Source organism: Perognathus longimembris, chromosome 3 (assembly GCF_023159225.1).
Source record: "Perognathus longimembris pacificus isolate PPM17 chromosome 3, ASM2315922v1, whole genome shotgun sequence".
Lineage (NCBI taxonomy): Eukaryota > Metazoa > Chordata > Mammalia > Rodentia > Heteromyidae > Perognathus > Perognathus longimembris.
In genome coordinates this window covers 72,581,553-72,605,310 of record NC_063163.1, presented here as the reverse complement: position 1 = coordinate 72,605,310, position 23,758 = coordinate 72,581,553, and the positions used below count along the sequence as shown (strand labels likewise).

General features: G+C 49.9%; 2 protein-coding genes across 7 annotated transcripts in view; both read right to left on the bottom strand.

Annotated features, from left to right (window-relative positions):
- The window catches only part of Smarca4 (SWI/SNF related, matrix associated, actin dependent regulator of chromatin, subfamily a, member 4), a 76,571-nt gene extending 62,470 nt beyond the window's left edge, over positions 1-14,101 (bottom strand). For 3 of the 6 annotated variants that reach the window (XM_048342188.1, XM_048342190.1, XM_048342189.1), the window contains exon 1: positions 13,900-14,101. The gene's annotated coding sequence lies outside the window, so the exon portion shown is untranslated. The remainder of the gene's footprint in view (positions 1-13,899) is intronic. The other 3 variants (XM_048342191.1, XM_048342192.1, XM_048342193.1) reach the window with 1 other exon arrangement.
- Positions 14,102-22,483: 8,382 nt separating this feature from the next.
- Timm29 (translocase of inner mitochondrial membrane 29) lies at positions 22,484-23,742 on the bottom strand. Its single transcript, XM_048342302.1, has 2 exons — positions 23,615-23,742; positions 22,484-23,538 (listed from the first exon to the last, which is right to left on the bottom strand). The coding sequence occupies exons 1-2, from the start codon at positions 23,733-23,735 to the stop codon at positions 22,850-22,852; spliced, it is 810 nt and encodes a 269-aa protein (XP_048198259.1). The 5' UTR covers positions 23,736-23,742; the 3' UTR covers positions 22,484-22,849.
- Between the last annotated feature and the right edge of the window lie 16 nt (positions 23,743-23,758).

Genomic DNA, 23,758 nt, shown 5'->3' with positions numbered 1-23,758 from the left:
AGCCCTGGGTTAAATTCCTCAGCACCACATATATAGAAAAGGCCAGAAGTGGTGCTGTGGCTCAAGTGGTAAATGCTAGCCTTGAGCAAAAAGAAGCCAGTGATAGTGCTCAGACCCTGAGTTCAAGTCCCAGGACTGGCCAAAAAGAAAAAAGAAAAAAAAAACTATTAGGGCTGGGAATGTGGCTTAGTGGTAGTGTGCTTGCCTAGCATACATGAAGCCCTGGGTTCAATTCCTTAGTACCACATAAGCAGAAAAGACTAGAAGTGGTGCTGTGGCTCAAGTGGTGGAGTACTAGCCTTGAGCAAAAAAGCTCAGGGACAGCACCCAGGCCCTGAGTTTGAGCCCCAAGATTGGCAAAAACAACAACAAAAATAGTTTTTGTTTCGTTTGGCTTTCTACTCACAACTGGCGCTCAGCCATTGGAGACATACCTCCGCTTCTAACTTTTTGCTGGTTAATTAGAGATAAGAATCTCTTGGATTTGTCTGCCACGGATGGCTTTGAACCTTCAGTCCCAGATCTCTCCTAGTAGGCAGGATTACAAGTGTGAGCTACTGGCACCTGGATAGTTGTTTGAATTTAACAGATGTTTTCCTGGGTAACTGATCAAAAGTTCAAACTTCTGGCTCCAGTTTCATGGCTGAGCAGAGAAGATCAGAACCTCGGCAGAGCAGGAGCAGGGCCAGCCCCAGCCCCCGAGCCGATCTTGAACAAGCAATCCTGAACTCCAGGTGCACCCAAAGTCCTAGGTACCAGGGAGACTATAACAGAAGGATCTTGAGTCCAAGATCCATTTGGGTCATAAAGAAGTACACCTCTTCTGGGATCCCCAAATTCCTTGATGGGAGGTGACTGGGTCATGAGTGCAGCCTTTGTGAACGGATAAATGAATGGCTTTATTGTGAGCTGTCATGAGAGTGGACTATTACTAAACTGAGCCTAACTGGCATGGCAGCACACACCTATAGTCCCAGCACTAGGCAATGGAGAATTTGAGACCAGTGTGGAACATACCAAGAGTCCAAGGCCAGATGAGTTATATACTGAGACACTTGACTGGGACTGAGGCTACTGACAGGCTGTGGCAGAGGGCTTGCTCAGCCTGCTCACTGTCCAGGACTGGACCCCTTGCAGCCCTTCCCTCTGTGGGACAAGGCAGTAGGAAAGCCTTGCCCTGACGCTGCGGCCATGGCCTCACATGTCCCAGCTTCCTGCACTGTAAGCCAAACAAACCTCATCTTTATACTTTACCTCACCTGTGCCTTTGGCCACAGTAACAGAAAGCAGCCTGAGCTATGGCAGCAGGTGGCACTGGGCTCCAGAAAGCTGCCTCAACCGGTGGGCAGAAGCAACCTAGCCAGGAACTACACAAGACAAATCTGAGGGTGAAGAAGGCCCCTCTCCCAACCTTCTCCCCCATCGCCAGACCACTCTGCCCCTTCCAAAGTAGACTTGGTACACTCAGCAAATTGCTTGGTCCACAAGGTTATCCCTATGGGTCTGTGAAGCCACACATGGCTTTCCAAGGGCTGCCTGGGCCAGGTGACAGGACAAGCATAGCCGTGCATCACGGAGCCAAAGGCAAGCAAGCATCTCACCACCGAGACCAGCAAAGGACGAAAGATGGGGGGGGGGGGGGCTTGTGAACACAAACATGCACTAGCACATGCTTCTGTCTGGAAGCCAAGGCAGATGGGCAGGGCCCCAGGGGCTTGTCTGGGGCTTCCAGAAGGGAACAAGAGCCTGGGAACCAGGCAGGCAGCCAGAGGCATGTGACAGGAAGTGAAAGGACACTGGGGCCAGAATCTAAAGGGTGAGAGCTAAGCCATTCTGACAAATGTTCCAACTTCCCGGGGCCAAAGGGTCTGAAGTGACTGTGTCATACTGCATCAATTTCTCTGAGAAGCAAGTCAAGGGCCTGCTGATCAGGACGCCCAGCACAGCCCCAGCTCCTGCTTACATCACTGAGACTGGAGGCAGTCACACCCCACACCAGGACACAAAGGACAATCAACAATGAATCAAGGCAGTATGAAAGAAAGGCATGCATGGACCCCGCCACCTGCAACCAAAAATATTGCGCACATTAACCCCTACCCAGGAGCCAGCCCAAAGAAGACACGCCCCTGCCAGCCTGGGAAGGAAACTCCCACTTGCCAACTCAGAGTTGTCTGCAGGTCTTGGTTGTGTTTACTTTGCACAATAACTATTTATTTCTTTCATGTCCAGAATTTAAAAATGAATTTTAAGAAGCTGGGCACCGGTGGCTCACACCTGTAATCCTAACATACTCAGAAAGCTGAGATCTGAGGATGGCAGTTCGATACCAGCCTGAGCAGGAAAGTCCCTATGAAACTCCTACCTCCAATGAACCACCAAAAACCAGAAGTGGCGCTGTGGCTCAAGTAGTGGAGCGCTAGCCTTGAGCATGAAGACTCGGTGACAGCGTCCAAGCCCTGAGTTAAAGCCGCTCAACAACAAAAAAGACAAAACAAGGCCAGGTACCTGTGCGTCATGCCTATAATCCAAGCTACTCAGGAAGCTGAGACCTAAGGATCAGCATTGGAAGCAAGCCTGGTCAGGAAAGTCAGTGAGACTCTCATCTCCACTAAACACTCTCAGAAGAAAGGCGAGAATGGTAAACAAGAGGCTGGCAAAGAAATACATATGAGGAAATGTTCATCATCCCTGGCCATAAAGGAAATGCAAATCAAAACAACTCTTGAGATTCCATGTCACCCCACTTAGATTGGCCAACGTCATGAATGTGAACAGCAACAAACGTTAGCAAGGATGTGAGGAAAAAGGAACTCTATTGCACTGTTAGTGGAAATGTAAACTAGTACAATCACTCTAGACCACAGTCTGGAGGCTCCCAAAAAACTGAATATAGGTAGGGTGCGGTGGCTCAAGCCTGTAATCGTAGCTACTCAGGAGGCTGAAATCTAAGGATCTCTGTTCAAAACCAGCCCATGCAGAAAAGTCCATCAGACTCTTATCTCCAATCAACCACCAGAAAACTGGAAGTGGCACTGTGGCTTAATGTGGTAGAGCGCTAGCCTTGAGCTGAAGAGCTCAGAGACAGTGACTGGAGACAGGCCCACAGTTCAAGCCCCATAACCTACCAGGAAAAAAAAAAAAATCCAAAGCATAGACCTTCCCTACAAAGCAGCCATACTACTCCTGGGCATTTACCCTGAACAACACAAGCCAGGATACCATAGACACTTGCACTCCCATGTATACTGTTTACTGCTGCACTATTCACAATAGCCAAGTGCTGGAAACAGCCTAGATGCCCTACAAAAGATGAGTGATCCAAAAATGTGGTATGTGTATACCCAATGAAATTTTACACAGCCATTAGAAAGAACAATATGTTATGTCATTTTCAGGGAAATCACATCATGTGACATAAGCCAAGCTCAGAAAGACAAACAGCGTATGGTTCCTCTCATATGCAGAAGCTAGATCTAATATACACCAAAATCAACATGATAAATTATACAGGACTAGACATGCACACACAGAACAAGAGGATATTCTTGGGTTTTTTGTTGATCAAGGAGCTTGAACTCAGGGCCGGGGTGCTGTTCCTCAGCTCTTTTGCTCAAGGCTAGTGCTCTGTCTACCAATTTGAGCCACAGCACCACTTTTGGTTTTCTGGTGGTTAACTGGAGACAGCTCCTGCCCAAGCTGGCTTCCTGAGTAGCTAGGATTACAGGCGTGAGCCACCAGAGCCCAGCCCCAAAAATGTAGACTCTTTACTTGAATTATCTAACTATAACCCCTCTGTATAACACCTCTATAATAATAAAAAATAAATTTAAGCACTAAAAAGCCTGAAGTAGAATTGTGGCTCAAGTAGCACCCAAGCCTGGAGTTCAAGCCCCAGGACTAGCACACATATGCATACACACTCACGCGCACACGCACACACACACACACACAACACACAACACACAAATAAGAGTTGTGTAGCTCAGGGATAGAACACTTTCACACAGCTCTTAGCACCACCAAGCCAAAAACAAAACAAAATCCACAATGAATAAAGCTGGGTACTTGTGGTTGAGGCCTTCTGATCCTAGCCATCAGGAGGCTGATATCTAGAGGATCAAAATTCAAAGCCAGCCCAGAGGACAAAAGTCTTTGAAACTCCATCTTCATAACAACCAGCAAAAAAGATCGCTGAGGGTGTGGCTCAAATGGTAGAGCAGCAGTCCAGTTAGCACCAGACTTAAAGGTCAAACACTGATACGAACCAGCAGTATCAAGGCTTCCCATGAACCCTCCTCATTTCAATTAATTTGGACTGGCTCACAGGAGGGAGAAAACCATTTCTCTACTACCTCAATTTTCATAAAGGACACAATCAGGAACAACAAGACAGAGGGATGTAAGGGATGTGGCTGCAACCCCTGTCACTGCACTGGCATAAACTCTGAAGTGACCTCAAAGGAAACAGGCACCAATCACAAGGTTGCCCTGCCACTCCTATGAGGCACAAAGGTCTGAAGTGCCATACAATGTCATAGGATGTCACAGCTATGATTGGCCACAGCTCAGTGAGGAGTACTAGCCTCGGTGCTCCAAGTGCTAGGTTCCACTGCCAACACTAAAGGAAAAAAACAACTGTGCAATACCACAGAGGCAAGAGGGCTGTCAGACTAGAGGGCCGTGGTGAGAGGGGCATGCTCCAGGAACCCAGGTGCCATGGGAAGCCACCCTGGCAGTGTTGTGGGCAGAGGAGGGACAAACAGCCCAGTACTGGCTTGCTTTATTTATGTATTGTCAGTTATGGGGCTTGAACTCAGAACCCAGCACACTGCAAGTACTGGCTTTGGAGGTGAGGATGAAAGAAAGACAGGAGTCAAAAGTAACAAAATGTCCAGCACTACAAGTAGAAAGTCAATCAAAGCCAGGTGCTGGTGGCTAACACCTGAAATCCTAACTACTCAGGGCTGCAATCTGAGGATGACAGAGAATCCAGCCCAGGCACACAAACCACGAGACTCTTATCTCCAATTAACCACTAAAAAGCTGGAAGTAGAACTGTGGCTCAAGTGGTAGAGTGCCAGTCTTGAGGGAAGGACAGGCCATGAGTTCAAACTAAAAACAAACCAAAGGGTATGGTGATGCACACCTGGCGTCCTGGATACTCAGGATGCTGAAGCAGGAGAATCACTGGGGGACAGGATTAGATATCAACCAGGTCAAGACAGTGTGGGGGACAGGATTAGATATCAACCAGGTCAAGACAGTGAGACTCCAGCTGAAAATACTCAAGGGTAAAAAGGCTGACTGTGCACGGAGCACAGGTGCATGTCAGTCCCCTTGGTTTGGGACTGGCAACTAACTGCAGGTGGACACTTCCTCAGACCAGGAAGACTCTGGGGGCACCAGAGGAATTTTGCTGAGAGGTAAAGTCCTTTGCATAGCATCACATAGAGTTCTGCCTCCAGCTTGTCTGAGCCCAGGGCCTGTGTAATCAGGTGGGGGAAACAGAAAGAGCACTGAGAAGTGGGAGAGGCAAGGAAAGAGAAGCTCCTCCCCCCAGACAGGAGCTCCCAGGCAAGGCTTCAAGAAGCAGGTGGGGCCAAAGCTGTAGGCAGCCCGGCATTAGGCCACCAATCGAGCACTAGCTCTCAGGGCACACCAATACCAGCTATAGTGACACTTTCCTGGGCCTTCATGAGCAAGGCAGAAGCTGGGCCCTAATGGCTCACATCTGTAATCCCAGCTACTGGGGAGGCTGAGATCTGAGGATGCAGGTTCAAAGCCAGCCCCAGCAGGAAAGCCAGATTGTCCCCATGAGAGACTCTTACCTCCAATTAACCACCAAAAAGCCAGAAATGGAGCCATGACTGAAGTGACAGAGCTCCAGCCTTGAGTAAAAAAAAGCTCAGGGACAGAGCCCAGGCTTGAGTTCAAGCCTCAGCACAGGCACACACAGAGAGCAGCAAGGCACGGTGGAACAAGACCCACACCCTCCCCCTAGGCTCCCACTGTCATAGGTAAGACAGAATTTGTCATGCAGCCAGACACCTGCTTCCTGTGCCAGTGGGGCATGACCAGCTGGCAAAACAACTCCAAACTGACTTTATTCAATCAAGCCCATCCTCCTTTCTGAGGCTGCTCAACACATGGAGCAAAACCCACTACTGTTCCCAGAAGGGACAAATGCAAAACTCAGGACATGGATATGGGCAAGGGAAAGCTTTAGAAATCAGTTGGTGCTCAAAGAGTAATAGGAAGGGCCCAAGGCTTAACACTCTTTCCTTATTCCCTTCCTCCTCCTCCTCCTCCTCCTCCTCCTCCTCCTCCTCCTCCTCCTCCTCCTCCTCCTCCTCCTCCTCTTCTCCCCATCTCCACTCTTTCCTCCCCTTTCTTCCTCCCCCCCCCCCCCATAGGGCTTGAACTCTGGGCATGGGCGCTGTCCCTGAGCTCTTCAGCTCAAGGCTAGTTAGTGCTCTACCACTTGAGCCACAGCACCACTTCTGGTTTTCTGGTGGTTAATTAGAGGTAAGAGTCTCACAGAGTTTCAGCCTCCTGAGTAGCTAGGATTACAGGCACAAGCCACCAGCACCCAGCTTCCTTTCTTATTTTTTGTTTTGTTTTTGTGCCAGTCCTGGGCTTTAATCAGGGCCTGAGACTATGTCTGGTTTCTTTTGGCTCAAGGCTAGCACTCTACCACTTGAGCCACAGTGCCACTCTGGCTTTTGCTGTTTATGTGGTGCTCAAGAATAGTACCCAGGGGGCTGGGGATATGGCCTAGTGGCAAGAGTGCTTGCCTCGTATACATGAGGCCCTAGGTTCGATTCCCCAGCACCGCATATACAGAAAATGGCCAGAAGTGGCGCTGTGGTTCAAGTGGCAGAGTGCTAGCCTTGAGCAAGAAGAAGCCAGGGACAGTGCTCAGGCCCTGAGTTCAAGCCCCAGGACTGGCCAAAAAAAAAAAAAGAATAGAACACAGGGCTTTGTGCATGCTAGGCAAGCATTCTACCACTAAGGTACATTCCCAGCCCCTATATTTGTTTGTTTGCTTTGTTTTGTTTTTGCCTTTCTTAGCCCAGGCTGGCCTCCACCTCAAATCCTCCTGGCTCTGTCTTTCAAGGGAAGGTATTCCAGGCATGCACCTGCACCACCTGGCCCTGACTTTCCCCTGGCTGTTTGCCCTGGGAAATGGAGGAACACCAATGCACACCCCCTCCACATTACCCTGTGAAATTCTGTCTCTCAATAAAGCCAGCCTGGCTCCCTCCTGGAAGCAGAATGAGGCCCTACAATCCACACACTGGTGGCTTATACTTGTGATCCTAACTGCTCAGGAGGCAAGAGGGAGCACAACAAGGAAGGTTCAAGGCCAGCCCAAGCAGAAAAGTCCAGGAGACCTGCATAAAACAAGACTGGAGGCATGGCTCAAGTTGTACAGCCTAGCAAGTGCAAGGATCCGAGTTCAAATCCCTATACGACCAAAACAATCCAGATTCTGAAAAGTTTCTAACCACAGCCTGCAGTTAACAGAAAAGCCACAAAAATCACTGGTCATGTTAACAAGCCTAACACTTCCTCCTGGGGATGACATCGGGAGATGGCAGCAAGTGCAGTCCGCTGACTCACCTCCACTTTTCCCACAGTTCCACAACCCAAGACTGTTACTGCCCTTTCACTGGTGCTTAGTTTTCTTTTCACTGGTCCCGGGGCTTGAACGCAGGGCCTGGGCGCTGCCCGTGAGCTTCTTTGCTCAAGTCCAGTGCACTTACCACTTGAACTACAGTGCCACTACCAGCTTTTTCTGAGTAGTTTTTTGGAGGTAAGAGTCTCAGATTTTCCTGCCCAGGCTGGCTTTGAACCATGATCCTCATATCTCAGCCTCCTAGGTAGCTAGGATTACAGGTATGAACCACCAGCCCCAGGCTTTCTTTTTTCCACTTTTATTGAGCTAATGTTGGAACCCAGAGCTTCATGCATGTCAAGTGTATGCTCTACCACTGAGCTACCTGCTACATCAACAGCTTGTGTGATTTAAAAAGAAATTTCAGCTCTGACTCATGCCTATAAGCCTAGCTACGCAGGAGGCCGAGATCTGAGGATCGTGGGTCAAAGCCAATGCATGCAAAAAAAAAAGTCCATGATGGGCTGGGAATATGGCCTAGTGGCAAGAGGGCTTGCCTCCTACACATGAAGCTCTCGGTTCGATTCCCCAGCACCACATATATAGAAAACGGCCAGAAGGGGCGCTGTGGCTCAGGTGACAGAGTGCTAGCCTTGAGCGGGAAGAAGCCAGGGATGGTGCTCAGGCCCTGAGTCCAAGGCCCAGGACTGGCAAAAAGAAAGAAAAAAAAAGTCCATGAGAGTCTTAACTCCAATTAACCAACAATAAAAGCCAAAGTGGAGGTGTGGCTCAAGTGGCAGAGCATAAGACTTGAGTGAAAAAAAACCAAGCAAGAATATGAAGACTTGAACTCAGCGCACAGGCGCATATGCGCATGTGCACATGCATGTGTGCACATGTATACACACATACACGTACAGCCAGAAGCTGGTGGTTCATGCCTGTAATTCTACCTACTCGGGAAGCTGAGACCTAAGGACCACAGTTGGAAGCAAACTGAAAATGAAAATCTATGAGATCTTATCTCTAATTAATTATCAAAAAGCCAGATATGGAGCTGTGGCTCAAGTGGTAAAATGGCAACCTTGAACAAAAAAGCTTAGGGACAGCATCTATGCTAAGTTCAAGCTCCAGAATTGGCACCTCCCCATGCCAAAACAAAGTTTGATATCTTTAAAAACCTATACAATCGGGGCTGGGGATATGGCCTAGTGGCAAGAGTGCCTGCCTCATATACATGAGGCCCTGGGTTCGATTCCCCAGCACCACATATACAGAAAATGACCAGAAGTGGCGCTGTGGCTCAAGTGGCAGAGTGCTAGCCTTGAGCAAAAAGAAGCCAGGGACAGTGCTCAGGCCCTGAGTCCAAGGCCCAGGACTGGCCAAAAAAAAAAAAAAAAAAAAAAAACCTATACAATCAAACACATCCCTTCCTTTCCAGTGCTTTGGTAAAATCTGAAAGCTTCATTTTTTTTTTGGCTGGGGAGCATGGTTCAAGCAGTAGCTTGATGGCTGAAGCTCTGAGCTCAAACTCCTGGAAGACAAAAAACAATATATGAAATGTTTAGGACAAAATGCAGGAGTGGTTCCCTGGAAAGCACCTTACTTAATAGGGCAAGAAATGCCACCTACCACAGTCTACCAAAGCACTGTGGGAATCCTAGCGGGTGATGGCTGTTTGCTGTTTTGCGGCACTGGCAATGGAAGCTTGTAGGTACCACCTACAAGCACTGAGCCACACACCCTCAGCTTGGGACCAAGAGTGTAGTACAATGACCTTGCAGGCAGGGTCATTTTGTTGTGAATCTTTGCAACAACCCTACAAACTGGGCATGCCTACGGTCCCCTTTTGCAAGGAGGCGGCTGGATGTGAGCAAAACAGAACGAGCCCTGGTCCTTGGAGCCTCCACTGAGGCCAGGTCCAGGCCCTGGGCTGGCCCACGCGGGCACTCAGTGCCCCCTCAGTCAGGTGAAGGAAAGAGAGGGCTGGGCCCATGCCAAGGAGCACCATTCATGCTGTGCATTTTTCGTTAAGTAAACGGCTCCTATGTGCTACTGGCAGCCCCAATGACTAGATGGAAAGCAGCCAGCACAGCAGAGGACTTCCTATGTGCCAGGCACAGGGATCCCTAGTAGTTCTCTGGAGCTACAGGACAGAAAGCGTCAAGGCCACACATCAAGGCCAGGCAGCTGACTTGAGAGCCTCTGGAGGAAGAAATGCCCTTGGACTCTGGTTTCTTCACTTGCACAATGAATGGTATCATCAGACATTCACCCTAAACACCCACTCCCTCCTGCTCCCCCACAATGGATAAAAGGCCTAAGCACATAGATGTATATGGTTGAGGGCTAGCAATATTGTGAGGGCCCACAAAGGGTGGCAAAGACGTGCAAATAACCTGTGAATACACACCAGCATTTCCATTACTGCCTATGCCACAGCTCTGATGTCAATGTCCCTGCTCAAAACCCTGCAAGATCAATTTCACCTAAATATCTAAGCAGCTGGACTCCAAGTGATTTCAGATAGCCAATAAAAGAACATGGTTTTCCTAATTAGGTATGCATTGGGTCTTTTTTTTTTCTTAAATCAGGCCTCATGCCAGTGGCTCATGTGTATAATCCTAGCTACAAAGGAGGCTTAGATCTGAGGATTGCAGTTCAAAGCCAGCCTGAGCAGGAAAGCCTGTGAGATTCTTATCTCCAATTAACCACCAGAAAACCAGAAGTGGCACTGTGGTAGAGTGCTAGCCTTGTGCAAAGAGCTCAGGAACACTGCCTAGGCTCTGAGTTCAAGCTCCAGGACCAACCAAAACAAAAACAAAAATGAAAACCCAAAAGCTGGGTGCTAGTGGCTCAGGCCTATAACCCTATTCAAGAGTCTGAGATCTGACCTGAGCAGGAAAAGTCTGTGAGATTCTCAACTCCAGTTAACCACCAAAAAAGCCAAAAGTGGAGCTGTGACTCAAATGGAAGAGCACAAGCTTTGAGCAAAAAGCCAAGTGCAACTTCAAGGTGCAGTACAGGTACAGAAACGCGCACGTGCACACATGCACACACACGCAGCAGACTTACATCTGAAAATCTACTGAAGAGGCTGAGATCTGGAGGATCATGGTTTAGAGACCACAGCCTTGAGTAGAAAAGTCCATGAGACTCCAAAATAACCAGCAAAAAGGCATAGTGTAGCTGTACTTCAAATGACAGAGCAACAGCTGAGCAAGGAAACCCAGAAATCTACAGGGCCTGAATTCAAATCCAAATACCAAATCCAACATAAAACAAAACAGGTTGGGCGTAGTGATGCATGCCTGTAATTCCACCTACTTCGGAGGCTGAGGCACAAGGATAAAAAGGCTGAAACTCAACTCCAACTAACCATCAGAAAACTGGAAGTGGTGTTGGGGCTCAAAGTGACAGAGCACTAACCTTCAGCAAAAGAGCTCAGGGACAGCACCCAAACCCTGAGTTCAAGCCCCAGGATCAACAACAAAAAGAGAAAAGAAAAAGAAATTTCATGCTAACATTACACACACACACACACACACACACACACACACACACCTGGTACCAGGTGCCTCAAAATTTCACTTGGGAGCTGGGAATGTGGCTTAGTGGTAGAGTGCTCACCTACCATGCATGAAGCCCTGGGTTCAGTTCCTCGATACCACACAAACAGAAAAAGGCAGACGTGGAGTTATGGCTCAAGTGATAGAATGCTAGCCTTGAGCAAAAGAAACTGAGAAACAGTGCACAGGCCCTGAGTTCAAGGACTGGCAAAAAAAAAAAAATTCCCTTGGCTTTTTCACTTATGTCTGGTGCTCTATCACTTGGGCCATATTTTTCAGTCCAGCTTTTGCTGCTTAATTAGACAAGTCTCACATATATTTTTCTGCCCAGGCTAAATTTGAAGCGACATTCTCAGATCTCAGCCTCCTGAGTAGCTAGGATCATAGGCTTGAGCCACCAGCACCTGTCCACTCCATCTTGTCTTATTAACCTCTGGCAACTACCATGAAGGTGGACACCTGTTCATACCTGTTTAACAGGAGAACTAACCAAAATGAGTGGCTTTTATAAGGCTAAGGTAGACTAAGTGAGTGAACTAGAGAGATGTGATTCCAGAACTAGCACCGCTTATGCCACCTGACACAAACCATCACCCCATACTTCATTAAAGAGGGGCAACTAGGGCTTGGAAACAACGGTCTACACCGGTCAAGAGGACAACTGCTGCTTGCAGTCCTGGGTGAACAACTTTTTTCTTTTTTTGCCAGTCCTGGGCCTTGGACTCAGGGCCTGAGCACTGTCCCTGGCTTCTTTTTGCTCAAGGCTAGCACTCTGCTACTTGAGCCACAGCGCCACTTCTGACCGTTTTCTATATATGTGGTGCTGAGGAATCGAACCCAGGGCTTCATGTATAGGAGGCAAGCATTCTTGCCACTAGGCCATATTCCCAGCCCCCTGGGTGAACTTCTTTACACAACTGCTCACTTTACCTCCAGACATCACTCATTCGTTCCACCAATGATTGCTTATCAGGACCCAGGATATGCCAGGCCCAGACACCATCCCTGCTTGGACGGGCCTGGGAATGACAGCTACTTGGGAAAGGACAAAGGCAAAGGAGTGACTGCCACAAAGAGGACCAATGACTGTTCCAACATGGGTCAGGGAACATTAAAATACAAGCCTAGGAATACAGGTGGAGTTCAATGATAAGAGTTTGCCTGGCAAGTGAGTACAAAACTCTAGGACATCCTCTCTGATTTTGAACGAATGCCTCCTCCTCCAGGCAGCCTTCTTGATCTCTGGCTCCCAGGACTCCTCTGTACACACTGTGTTGTGAAGACTGAATCCACCTGCTCAGAAGTAGAGTGCTTACTTGGCATGTACAAGGCCCAGGTTAGGCCTTCTACCAAAAAGCAGGGAGGAGGGGTGAGGATTGTTCCCATATTTACAGCCTGTCCCCCTATCAGACTGAACAAGCTCCTAAAGAACCCAAGAAGATTGATCTCCCCATTTTTTGTGCTGGTACTGGGCCTTTAACACAGAGCTTGGGCACTGACCTTCATCTTTTCAACTAAAGGCTGGTGGCTCTATCACTTGAACTACACCTCTACTTCTGGCATTCTGGTGCTTAATTGGAGATGAGAGCCTCACTGACTTTCCTGCCCAGGCTGGCTCTGAACTGTCATCCTCAAATCTCAGCCTCCAGAGTAGCTAAGACTTCATGCCCAGGCATGAAGGGACTGGATCCCCATTACACACCTTCCCCAACTCCAACTGTCAAGTTCAGATTCTCTTCAGAGAAGACACACAAGAGATGTAAAGCCAGGAGCCTAAGGTCACACAGCTGACAGCCAGAGTCAACAATCAAAATGTAAAACCACGCGGTCAATTCAGAGCGAAAACTGACTTCGTATTCCTGAGAGGTTGCCCCAATTCCCTTCTACTTTCTCTGGGGAGTGATGGGGTGGAGGGGGGCGGGAGAGAAAGGATTCAGGTCTTCTTAACCAGCATAAAACATCTGCCTGAGAAGGCTAGTTTTTAAATAAAAGCTTAATCAACTGGGAAGGAAGAAAAAGCACGCACGCACGCACACAATGCTCTCACGATTCCACAGCCCCCTCCCTCAGTCCTCTCCCGGCTGCGATCCCCTCCCCCTTTTTGAGCAAACATTTTTAAAGTCACTCTCCGCGAACGGGTGGGGAGGGAGAAGTTAACTTCCCTTTCCTTAAAAAACCTGCAGCGGGGCAATTTTCCTTTTGCATGTAATCGGAGGTCTGGTTGACCCGAGGAGGCTGTGGGGGACCGTGGGCGCGTCCGCGGGCAGCCTCGCCGGAAAGGAGAGCGAGTCAGGTCGGACCCGCTCGGCGCAGGCAGGGAGGCCGCGACGCCGGGCCATTGTTGGAAGCCGCGGTCACCGACGTGGAGACCTGGGGGCCCGGGCCACAGCAGGCAGAAGTGGGGGCGAGCTTTGTCCTGCGAGGGCGAGCGGGAGCGCGCGCGGCCTCCACGCGGCCTGAGCCCCGTCGGCCCCGCGGACACGGCGGCGGCCGCCGTGGCCTCCCCACACGGGGGCCGAACCCACGCGCGGCGGCCGGCCCGGCTTCTTGGCCCTCCGGCGCCGCCGTACCTCGGCCCCGGCCCCAGCCCCCGGCGCGGGCGGCCCCCTGCGCCTCCCCCGCGGCGGCCCGGCTCCATTCAAACCGTCCCCGCCAGCCTCGCCCCGCGCTCCCCCCACCCGCGTCCGCCCCGCGGCCCGCGTTCCTCACCCGGAGCTGCCGGCTCCGCCGCTTTCCCGGCGCCGCCCACAACCCTCCACGCGCGGCCGGGAACAGAGTGGGCGTCTCGCCTCTCCTCACGAAACAAAGAAGCCGTCGCCGACGCCGAGCAAAAGGGGGGGGGTGAGGAAAAGAAAGAAAAAGCACGGCGCGCACCCGCCGTCGGCGCCCGCCCCCCCTCACGCCGCCCGCGCCGCCGCTGCGCGCGCACTCACCACCTCCCCGCCACGGGCAACCTCTTTAGCTTCCGCCGCCCGCCCCAGCTCGTGCGCGCGCCGGCACGCCCTTCCGCTCCTAGTGCGCACGCGCTACCACTCCCAGAAACAGGGGACATGGGCGGAGCCTAGTGGCAGCCCTTGCGCCTGACGCACCGCCCCTCTTCCAGGCCCCGCCCCGGAAAACTGCGCTTGCGCACGAGCGTCCTCGGGCTCCTCCCCTCCGCCGAGCATGCGCTGAGCGGTCCCCACTGCGGCGGCGGTGAGAGCCACGGGAGAGGACCCTAGGTGGTCCTGGTGTCCACTGGAGAGACCGTCTGCGGGTCGGAGGAGCAGCAGGGCAATTCGTGAGGCAGAGATGGCTCTACACGGCCACCACTAGGCAGAGTTAGCCAAGGGCGGGCCTGGGAGCCGCTCTGATCCTTGGCCTGGGGTGGTGAGGCCCTGCCTCTGCCACCTTCTCCTGAGCAAATATTTATGGCCCTGCTCCTGTGGCCCAGCTGCCATAGCGCTCCGGACTCTGAGAAGCAAGATAAATAAATCAAATGGCCAGCATGCGAGGTGCAGACTGGGAGGGATTTGGCAATTTTAAATAAGACTGCCTGGGAAAAGCTCCATGTCAGAAGACCAGGAAAGCCAGGAGCTGGTGACTCACCTTTGTAATCCTGGCTACTGGAAGGAGCTGGGGACTGAGATCAGAGAACCGCATTTCAAAGCCAGCCTGGACAGGAAAGTCTGTTAAGATCCTTATCTCCAGTGTACTAAAAAAAGATGGCAGTGGAGCTGAGGTTCAAATGGTAGAATGTCAGCCTTGCACACAAAAAATTTCATGGACAGCACCCAGGCTCAGTTCAAGAACCAGGAAGTAACAAAGATGAATAGGAGCATGCAAGTGTAAAGACTCACTAAGCTGCTAATCCTTGTATGTGCTTTTAGAAATCTATGGACAAGGCTGGGAATATGACTTAGTGGTAGAGTGCTTAGAATGCATTAAGCCCTGGTTTTGATTCCTCAGCACCACATAAACAGAAAAGGCTGGAGAGTGGCACTATGGCTCAAGTGGTAGAGTGCTAGCCTTGAGCAGAAAGAAGCCAGGGGGGCTGGAAATATGGCAAGAGTGCTTGCCTCATATACATGAAGCCCTAGGTTCAATTCCTCAGCACTACATACATACAAAAGGCTAAAAGTGGTGCTGTGGCTCAAGTTGGCAGAGTGCTAGCCTTGAGCAAAAAGAAGCCAGGGACAGTGCTCAGGCCCTGAATTTAAGCCCCAGGACTGGCAAAAAAAAAAAAAAGACAGGGACAGGACTGGGAATATGGCCTAGTGGTAGAGTGCTTACCTCATATACATGAAGCCCTGGGTTCGATTCCTTAGCATCACATATATAGAAAAGGCCAGAAGACTCACTGAGCAAAAAGAAGCCAGGGACAGTGCTCAGGCCTTGAGTTCAAATCCCAGGACTGGCAAGAAAAGAAAACAAAAGCTTGGTGCAAGCTCTCTGTTCAGGGCTGCAGGTTTAAAGACTCCCTGTCAAGATGTGGCTTCTCTATTTTCTCATGACTTGTTATATGTTGCTGGGAAAATGGAAGAGAGCAGAAAAGGATTAGGAATAGGCTGGACTAGATCATCACAGGAGAGGACTGTTTATTGAGGAAGAGTGAGGGGCACAGACCTTCCCTCGGGATTGGAGGTTGTGCTTGGGGACTGGGTTTTGGGGTGGGCTTATATAGGGCTTAAGGAGGAAGTAGAAAGCAGAAAATGGGCTGGGAATATGGCCTAGTGGCAAGAGTGCTTGCCCCATATACATGAATCCCTAGGTTCAATTCCCCAGCACCACATATATAGAAAAAGGCCAAAAGTGGCACTGTGGCTCAAGTGGTAGAGTGCTAGCCTTGAACAAAGGAAGCCAGGGACAGTGCTCAGGCCCTGAGTCCAAGGCCCAGGACTGGCCAAAAAAAAAGAAAAGAAAACAGAAAATGGGTTATGATCTCTTAGGGGCCCAGGGCAATGTCCTACCAGTGCCACAGTGGAACACTCCACCTGGGGCGAGGGGCTACTGTCCACTGGGGACAAAGGGTGGTGTCCTTGGCCAGGCCAACATTGGAATAAGCTGCCTGTGGACAGGCATGTAGTCGAGCTTGTTGTCTTGCTTGACCTTGGGAATGAGGCAGTAATCAATCCTTCATAATCCGCACAAACCTCCAGCCTGGCCTCTTTGTGGGTCCCTGCCCCCTTTTCCTCTCAGCTTTCCGAGCTAACCTCAAATGATGAGGTGTGTCTAACTCACTGCAGATAAAGTGGCAAAAATACTTCCCCATTTTCCCTAGAGGTTACTCCTGCCCTTCCTCGATTGAACTATTTACAGCCCAGATCCAATTTGAATCACCAGGAATACCAAGTGAGGACACAGAAAGGGCTCCACCCTTCATCTAGATTGTGTGTGTGCACATGTGTGCATGCACGACATGCATACCAGTACTTGAGCTTGAACTCAGGGTCCACAAGGTCTTCCTTCCTCAGAGTAGATTGAATTCTGGTGCTTTATCCTTAAACATTCAGAACTGTGACATGACATGTAACATTGATTCAACCAGCTCTAATTGGGATTAATCCTAATATTGAGACCAATAGGATACTGTATTTGCATTTCCTATAAGTTGGAGAATAGGAAAGACTTAAAATTCATATTTTTACATCTATTGACATACTGTAAATATATGGCAACATACCTAGGATGGAGGAATAAATTACTTCTGGTTTCAGCATTTGAATTTGTTTTGTTTTGGGGTTTTTTTAAGTTATTTTTTTTGTCAGACATGGGACTTGAACTCAGACCCCAGGTGCTGTCCCTAAGCTCTTTTGCTCAAGGTTAGTGCTTTACCACTTTGAGCCATAGCTCCACTTCCATTTTCTGAGTGGTTAATTGGAGATAAGAGTCTCATGGGGACTTTTCTGCCTGGGCTGACTTTGAACTGCAATCCTAAGATCTCAGCCTCCTGAGTACCTAGGATTACCAATGTGAACCACTGGCACCTGGTCCCTTCCTATTCTGCCTCTCCAGATATGCCCTCCTTCCTGTCCTTCACTCTCTGATTTCATCCTAAAGCCAAGATGCAGCCTGGTAGATGGCTGGCAGGTGACTGTGGCAGAACAGGTTGTTCAGCCCTGAACTGGAGGAACTGGAAGGGGTGGGTACTAATCTAGGGTTCTGGGAACCTCCCTGTAGAAATAGAAGGATGGTGTTTTCTCAGGGAGAAATGTCTCTCCACCCTGGCTCAGTTCAAGGTGTCACTCCTCTCCAAGACTGCTCACAAATTCTGATGATTCTGGAGGCACAAAGTCCACTTACGTGAAGGCAGGCATTCACTTACCACAGTGTCCAGTGAACACCACTGCTGCCTTTGTTTACCTGTTGTCCCTCCATTTGTGTCCTCCTTACCCTCCTAAAGACAGATAAATGAACAAACAAGGCAAAAAGAAAACAACAACAAAGGAAAAAATTTCCAGCTTCTGGTGTTCATTTCAATAAATGTTTACTTTATATAATATTTTATATGAACACATAAGTATTGTGCCTTTGTGTTCCAACCCCTCATACTGAGTTTTGTTTTGTTTTGTTTTTTTGCCAGTCCTGGGCCTTGGACTCCGGGTCTGAGCACTGTCCCTGGCTTCTTTTTGCTCAAGGCTAGCACTCTGCCACTTGAGCCACAGCGCCACTTCTGGCCGTTTTCTATATATGTGGTGCTGGGGAATTGAACCCAGGGCTTTATATATGTGAGGCAAGCACTCTTCCCACTAGGCCATATTCCCAGCCCCATATTGAGTTTTTAGTTACTTAATGGCCTTGTTTTCTTTGACTTTTTGGGGCCAGGGGGGTGAACCCAGGTATTGAACTAACCGCTTTTCCAGCCCCCCCCTTTTTTTCCCCCAGTCCTGGGGCTTGAACTCAGGGCCTGGGCACTATCCCTGAGCTGCTTTTGCTCAAGGCCAGCACTCTATTTCTTGAGCCACAGTGCCATTTCCAGCTTTTTACTGGATATTTGGAGATGTCTCATGGACTTTCCCATCCAGACTGGCTTAGATCTCAGCTTTCCAAGTAGCTAGAATTACAGACATGAGTCATAGGCGTTCGCCCTTAGCTACTTCTTTTATTAAGTGCCCGGTCTCAGGTATTTTATTATAGGAATGGAAAGTGAACACACCAAGCAATCCTAACATCTTCTGGGCCCCTGACTTCTCCAGCCATGCCCAAGTAATTCTTTTTTTTGTTTTGTTTTTATTGCCAGTCCTGGGGCTTGAACTCAGGGCCTAGGCACTGTCCCTGGCTTCTTTTTGCTTAAGGCTACCACTCTGGCACTTGAGCTACAGTGCCACCTCTGGCCTTTTCTGTTTATGTGGTGCTGAGGAATCGAACCCAGGGCTTCATGCATGCTAGGCAAGCACTCTACCACTAAGCCACATTCCCAGCCTGCCCAATTAATTCTTACACAAATATTCATACATTTGCACAAGTATTCTTACATAAGCACTGCTGGGATTTCCTTCCTAGAAATGAGAACTTGAGTGCCAAGCTTAGCTCTGCAGATGGGGGATCCAGCTGGAACTGTGGTTGACTACTTTGGGGGCAGCATGCCAGCCTATTAATTGTTGGACAAATCCCCAAAATATTGAAAAATCTATCACCAATTCCAAGGAAAACAACTTGTTACAGAACTCTGATCTTTACATCACAGGAACCTGGTTTAGCCAATCCTTTGCCCACAGGTGTTTTCCAAATCAACCCCAGCCCAGTGCAAAGAGTTCAAGAAGAAATGGCTCACTGCTCCAGGCAGGGCGAAGGTGGATCTCTAGTGCCCTCTGGTGTTCACTAGGAAGAACAGGCTCAGATAGCTGGGCCTGCTCAGCTTCTAGCCAAAGCCACTCACTCAGTCAGCACAGAAAGTAACAAGGGGGCCAGGCACTGGTTGGTTCACATCTGTAATCCTAGCTACTTAGGAGGTCGAGATCTGAGCAACGCCAACCCAGGAAGGAAAGTCTATGAGACCCTTTATCTCCAATGAACCACCAAAAAGCTGAACGTGGAACTGTGGCTTAAGTAGTATGCTAGAGGTTGAGCAAAAGAAGAACTCAGGAATAATGCCTAGGCCATGAGGTTCATGCCCCAGTACTGCACCAAAAACGAAGTAACGAGGTCCTTCTGTAGGAAATAGTTAAGCATCCATACAAGCGGGATGCTGGTGGCTCACATGTGTAAGGCCTGAGATCTGAGGATCATGGTTTGAAGTCAGCCTAGGCATGAAAATCTACGAGGCTCATATCTTCAATTAACCAACCACTAGAAAGGTGGAAATGGTGCTGTTGCTCAAGTGGTAGAGCATGAGCCTTGAGCAAAGGAGCTCAGGAAGAGCACCCAGATCCGGAGTTCAAGCCCCACAGCCAAAAATAAAATACATTCAGGCAATGGAATATATTCAGAAATAAAATGTCATCTTCTTCCATAAGAAAATATGTAGGAACTTTACATCATTGTTGGTCATGGGCTTGAATTCAGGTTCTCCACAGTCCCTGAGCTCCTTCTCAAGGCTGGTGCTCTACCTTGTTGGGCCACAGCTCCCCTTCCGGATTCCTGGTGGTTAACTGGAGATGAGTCTCATGGACTTTGTTGCCTGGGCTGGCTTTCAACTAGGATTCTCACATCTCACCCTCCTGAGTAGTTGGGATTATGGGCGTGAATCACCAGTGCCCAGCCAATGGAGGGATTTTAAATGACAATTTGCTAAGTGCAAGAAACCAATCTGAAATTTCAAAACTATGACATTTTGGGTCAGGTAGCAGTGGCTCACACCTGTAATCCTAGCTACTCAGGGGGTTGAAATCTGAGAATGTGGCTCCAAGTAAGCCTGGACAGGAAAGTTAATGAGATTGATCTTCACTTTGCCATCAAAAAGCCAGAAGTGGAGCTGACCCTCAGTGGACCTGTGGCTCAAGTGGTAGAGCACCAGGCTTGAGGGAAAAGACAGGATAGATCCTGAGTTCAAGCCCCAGTATGGGCACAGAAACAAAAAAACAAACTTCAATTGCCTGGGATGTACCCCTGAATGTGGATTTAACATATCTTAGAATTTGTGTGTGCATGTGGAGCATGCGCATGTGTGCACATCACTTACTGGGCTTTGTCAAGGCCTGTGCTTAGCCACTTGAGCCATGCATTCCGGTATGGTTGTTCTGCCTGAGGTGATTTCAAACCTAGATCCTACGTGAGTGGCTGGCTGTCATATGATCAAGCTGGAGGACTTTGGGAGCTGAGTTCTCACTGAAAGATCTCAGGTGCCTGGTTCACAAGCTTAAAGCTGTAGTGCGGAGGTCTGGAGGCCCCTCCTTGCACACACAGGTAACCACCACAGACCAACCAAGTAGGGTAAACCAGGCACAGAATCCAAGCAGGCTCTGGCTGTCAAGGGTAGCATGGGTCCCAGGGCAACCTGAGAAGTGTGCCCTAGGCCTAGACATGCACAAAGTGACTGGAAGTATACAGGAGGCCGTGTATAGCTTCTATGTAAATTCTGGGCATTATTCATAAGAGACTTGAGCAACAGCAGATTGGGTATCTGAGGGCATCCTCGAACCTGGCTTTACCCCATCCTTGTACTACTTTGTTGGGATAAGCTTCCAGGGCTAACTAGGTGGTCCTGCCCCTACCAGGAAGAGATGGGGCGTCTTCTCAAAGGCCCCCCAAAAAACCAGGTAAAGATGTGTATGCAAGGGATCGATGCTACTACTACCCACCCACGCACATGCATGGGAAATGCACGCATGCAACTAAGGGGCCTGCTCCTTTCACTAGAGCAAGGCTGGGGCACCAATTCCTGTAATTAAGGCTCTGGTGCCCTCTGCTGGTCTTCCTAAGCAACACAGCAGGAAAGTGTATTCCCACCAAGGGCATACCAGAGGACTTTCAGACTAGTTTAGGAAGTATAGATTTAACCAAATCAGGAATAGCATTTTGTTTTGTGCCAGCACTAGAGATTGAACTCAGGGCGTAGGCACTGTCTCTTAGCTTTCTCACTCAAAGCTGGTACTCTTGAGCCACAGCTCCACTTCCTGTTCCTTGGTGGTTAATTGTAGATAAGAGTCTCACACTTTCTACTCAGGCTAACTTCCAATTGCCATCCTCAGATATCAGCCTTCTGAGTAGTTAGGTTTACAGGTGTAAGCCACCAGCACCCATCAATGGGGGTGTGTTTTTGTGTGAAGTCTAGGTTCCATCCCCAGCAGGACAAAAACAAAATAAATAAATCACAGCAAAAAGTTGTTTCATCTCACAGTTTTATTAACTAGGCAGAAGTTACCTAGATGACATGGGCAGTCTCATCTTCCTAGCAGCTTTGCTTTAAAAGTTATGACTTAGCTATAAAAGCTAAGTACCACATACATTGGCTGGCTTCTTCATTCCGTAGAACTGTTTTCAGGACCTCCGAAGTCCAACACAAACAAGTTACCATAAAGATTTTCACATCAGGACAAGCCACTTCCAATCACTGGCTTTGGACATTCACTAAGATCAGGTTTTGTGTTGTTGTTTTTTTGTTTTGCTTTGTTTTTGCCAGTCCTGGGCCTTGAACTCAGGGCCTAAGCACTGTTCCTGGCTTCCTTTTGCTCAAGGCTAGCACTCTGCCACTTGAGCCACCACGCCACTTCTGGCTGTTTTCTATATATGTGGTGCTGGGAAATTGAACCCAGGGCTTCATGTATACGAGGCAAGCTCTCTTGCCACTAGGCCATATTCCCAGCCCCAAGATGAGGTTGTTGTGCAAAAAAATTTCCCCTCTCACAAGCAGAGTCACACCAACTTCAATTTCTAGTATTTACTATGGCCCAGCATAAGCAAGGCCCTTGGGTTCTGATTCTGTCCCAAGAATTAAAAAATATCTGAAGCCAAACATGGTGGTGCATGCTTGCAGTCCTCGCTACAAACTGAGGAGGCTGATGTGGGAAGATCATTTGAGCCCATGAGTTTGAGAGCGGGCTGGATGCCACAGAAACCTATCTCAAAAAGCCAAACTTACACACATACACACAAATTACAAAGAAAATATAAATGGTCTTAAAAGCACTTAGAACTCACTTGACCAATGTGATATGTCTTGTTGGGGGGTCCCAGGAGGCCTAAAGATCCAGGCATAGTGATGATCATCTAAAGTCCCTGCACTTAGAAGGTGAAGCAGGAGCTGCTCAAGTTCAAGGCCAGCTCTGGGTGCAGAGCAAGATCTTATTTCAAAACAAAGGTGAAAATGGAACTAGGAAAGTGAATGTGACTGGTAGGGAAAAGGGAGGGTAGAAGTGGGGGGGGGAGAGGGACGACTTTGATCAAGATGCACTGGGCACATAAATGGACATGTCAGAATGCAACCTCCATCTGCAAGCACTTGTGGATATAAATAAAGTGAAAAAAATAGGATCCTGTTGTTTTTGTAAGGATGAGAATAGAACCTGGGATCTCAGGTATGCCAAATCACATTCCACCTGGAAAATCGCTCTGGTAAAAGGCTCATTACCAGCTATCCTCCTACCCCCTCCATTCCCTGCCCAAGACTAATAAGGCTCTGAACTAGCTTCAGCTAAAGAAAAAAGGACGGATGCGGCCCAAGGAATGTGCGCCCAGAATTGATCTCAGTCTCCCCAGCCGCACCCTTCGCCCAGCAGCTTGCCAGGACTTCCCGGGGGGCTCACTGGGCCACCTGGGGCTGCACCAGCGAGTCGGCTTCGCTCAGGGCAATCCTGTCCTTTCTCTCCTTCTGCAGCACCTGCTCCTCCCATAGCGCCTGGTCTACCTGGTCGTCGGTGAGCACCACGGCTCGGTATTTCTCGTCGAAGAGCCGCTCGTTGGCCTCGGAGCGCAGATGATTCGGCCCGACCACACGCAGGTGGACGGGCAGGTGGAGGAACTCGTCGTCGTTGACGTCGCAATCGCGCATCCGAGTCCCCAAGATCCACCAGCGCCCCAAGAACCCCACATCCAGGATTCGGCCTGGGAAGTCGACCCAGCGGGGCTGCAGGTAGCGGCAGCGGGCTTGGTAGAGGCTAGCCTGGGTATCAAAGGGCGCCTCGTACACGAGCGAGCACAGTCCCAGGTTCACGTGGCGCAGGCGCCCGCGGCCCCGCAGCCATAGCAGCCGCTGCACGAAGGCCTCCGAGTCGCGGTTGCGCGTGACCGGCGCCAGTAACAGAAGCGACCCCGACGCGTCCAGCAGCGACTCCTCGAAGTCCTCCTCGCCCGGCGCTAGCGCGCAGCAGGTCGCCGCACCGCCCAGCAGCCCCACGTAGAGCGCTGCGCACCCCGGCCGGGCCCGAGCGGCCGCCGCCGCGTCCCCACACGCCTCTGCGTAGTCCCGGATCAGCGCGCGGGCCCAGGCGCCTGAGAGGAAAGGAGCGCAGTGAGAGCCGCTCAGGCGCGGCGGCCGGGCCCACCACCGCCCGCCGCCGCTACTCACCCAGCCGGCCCCACACGCGCGGCTTGGCCGCCGCGGGATCAACCGACGTCGCTCCGTGGCCTCTGGACCAAAATCTCCTCAGAGCGGCCGCCGCCATGCTCTTCCGGACCAGCAGTCCCATCTCCGGAGAGAAACACCCGGTAC

What these genes read in the sequence shown, in the direction of transcription:
- Timm29 (XM_048342302.1), bottom strand. Translation starts at nt 23,735, where the DNA reads ATGGGACTGCTGGTCCGGAAGAGCATGGCGGCGGCCGCTCTGAGGAGA. An exon ending in GCGCGTGTGGGGCCGGCTGG is followed by an intron (nt 23,539 to 23,614) that starts GTGAGTAGCGGC and finishes CTTTCCTCTCAG; the next exon opens with GCGCCTGGGCCCGCGCGCTG.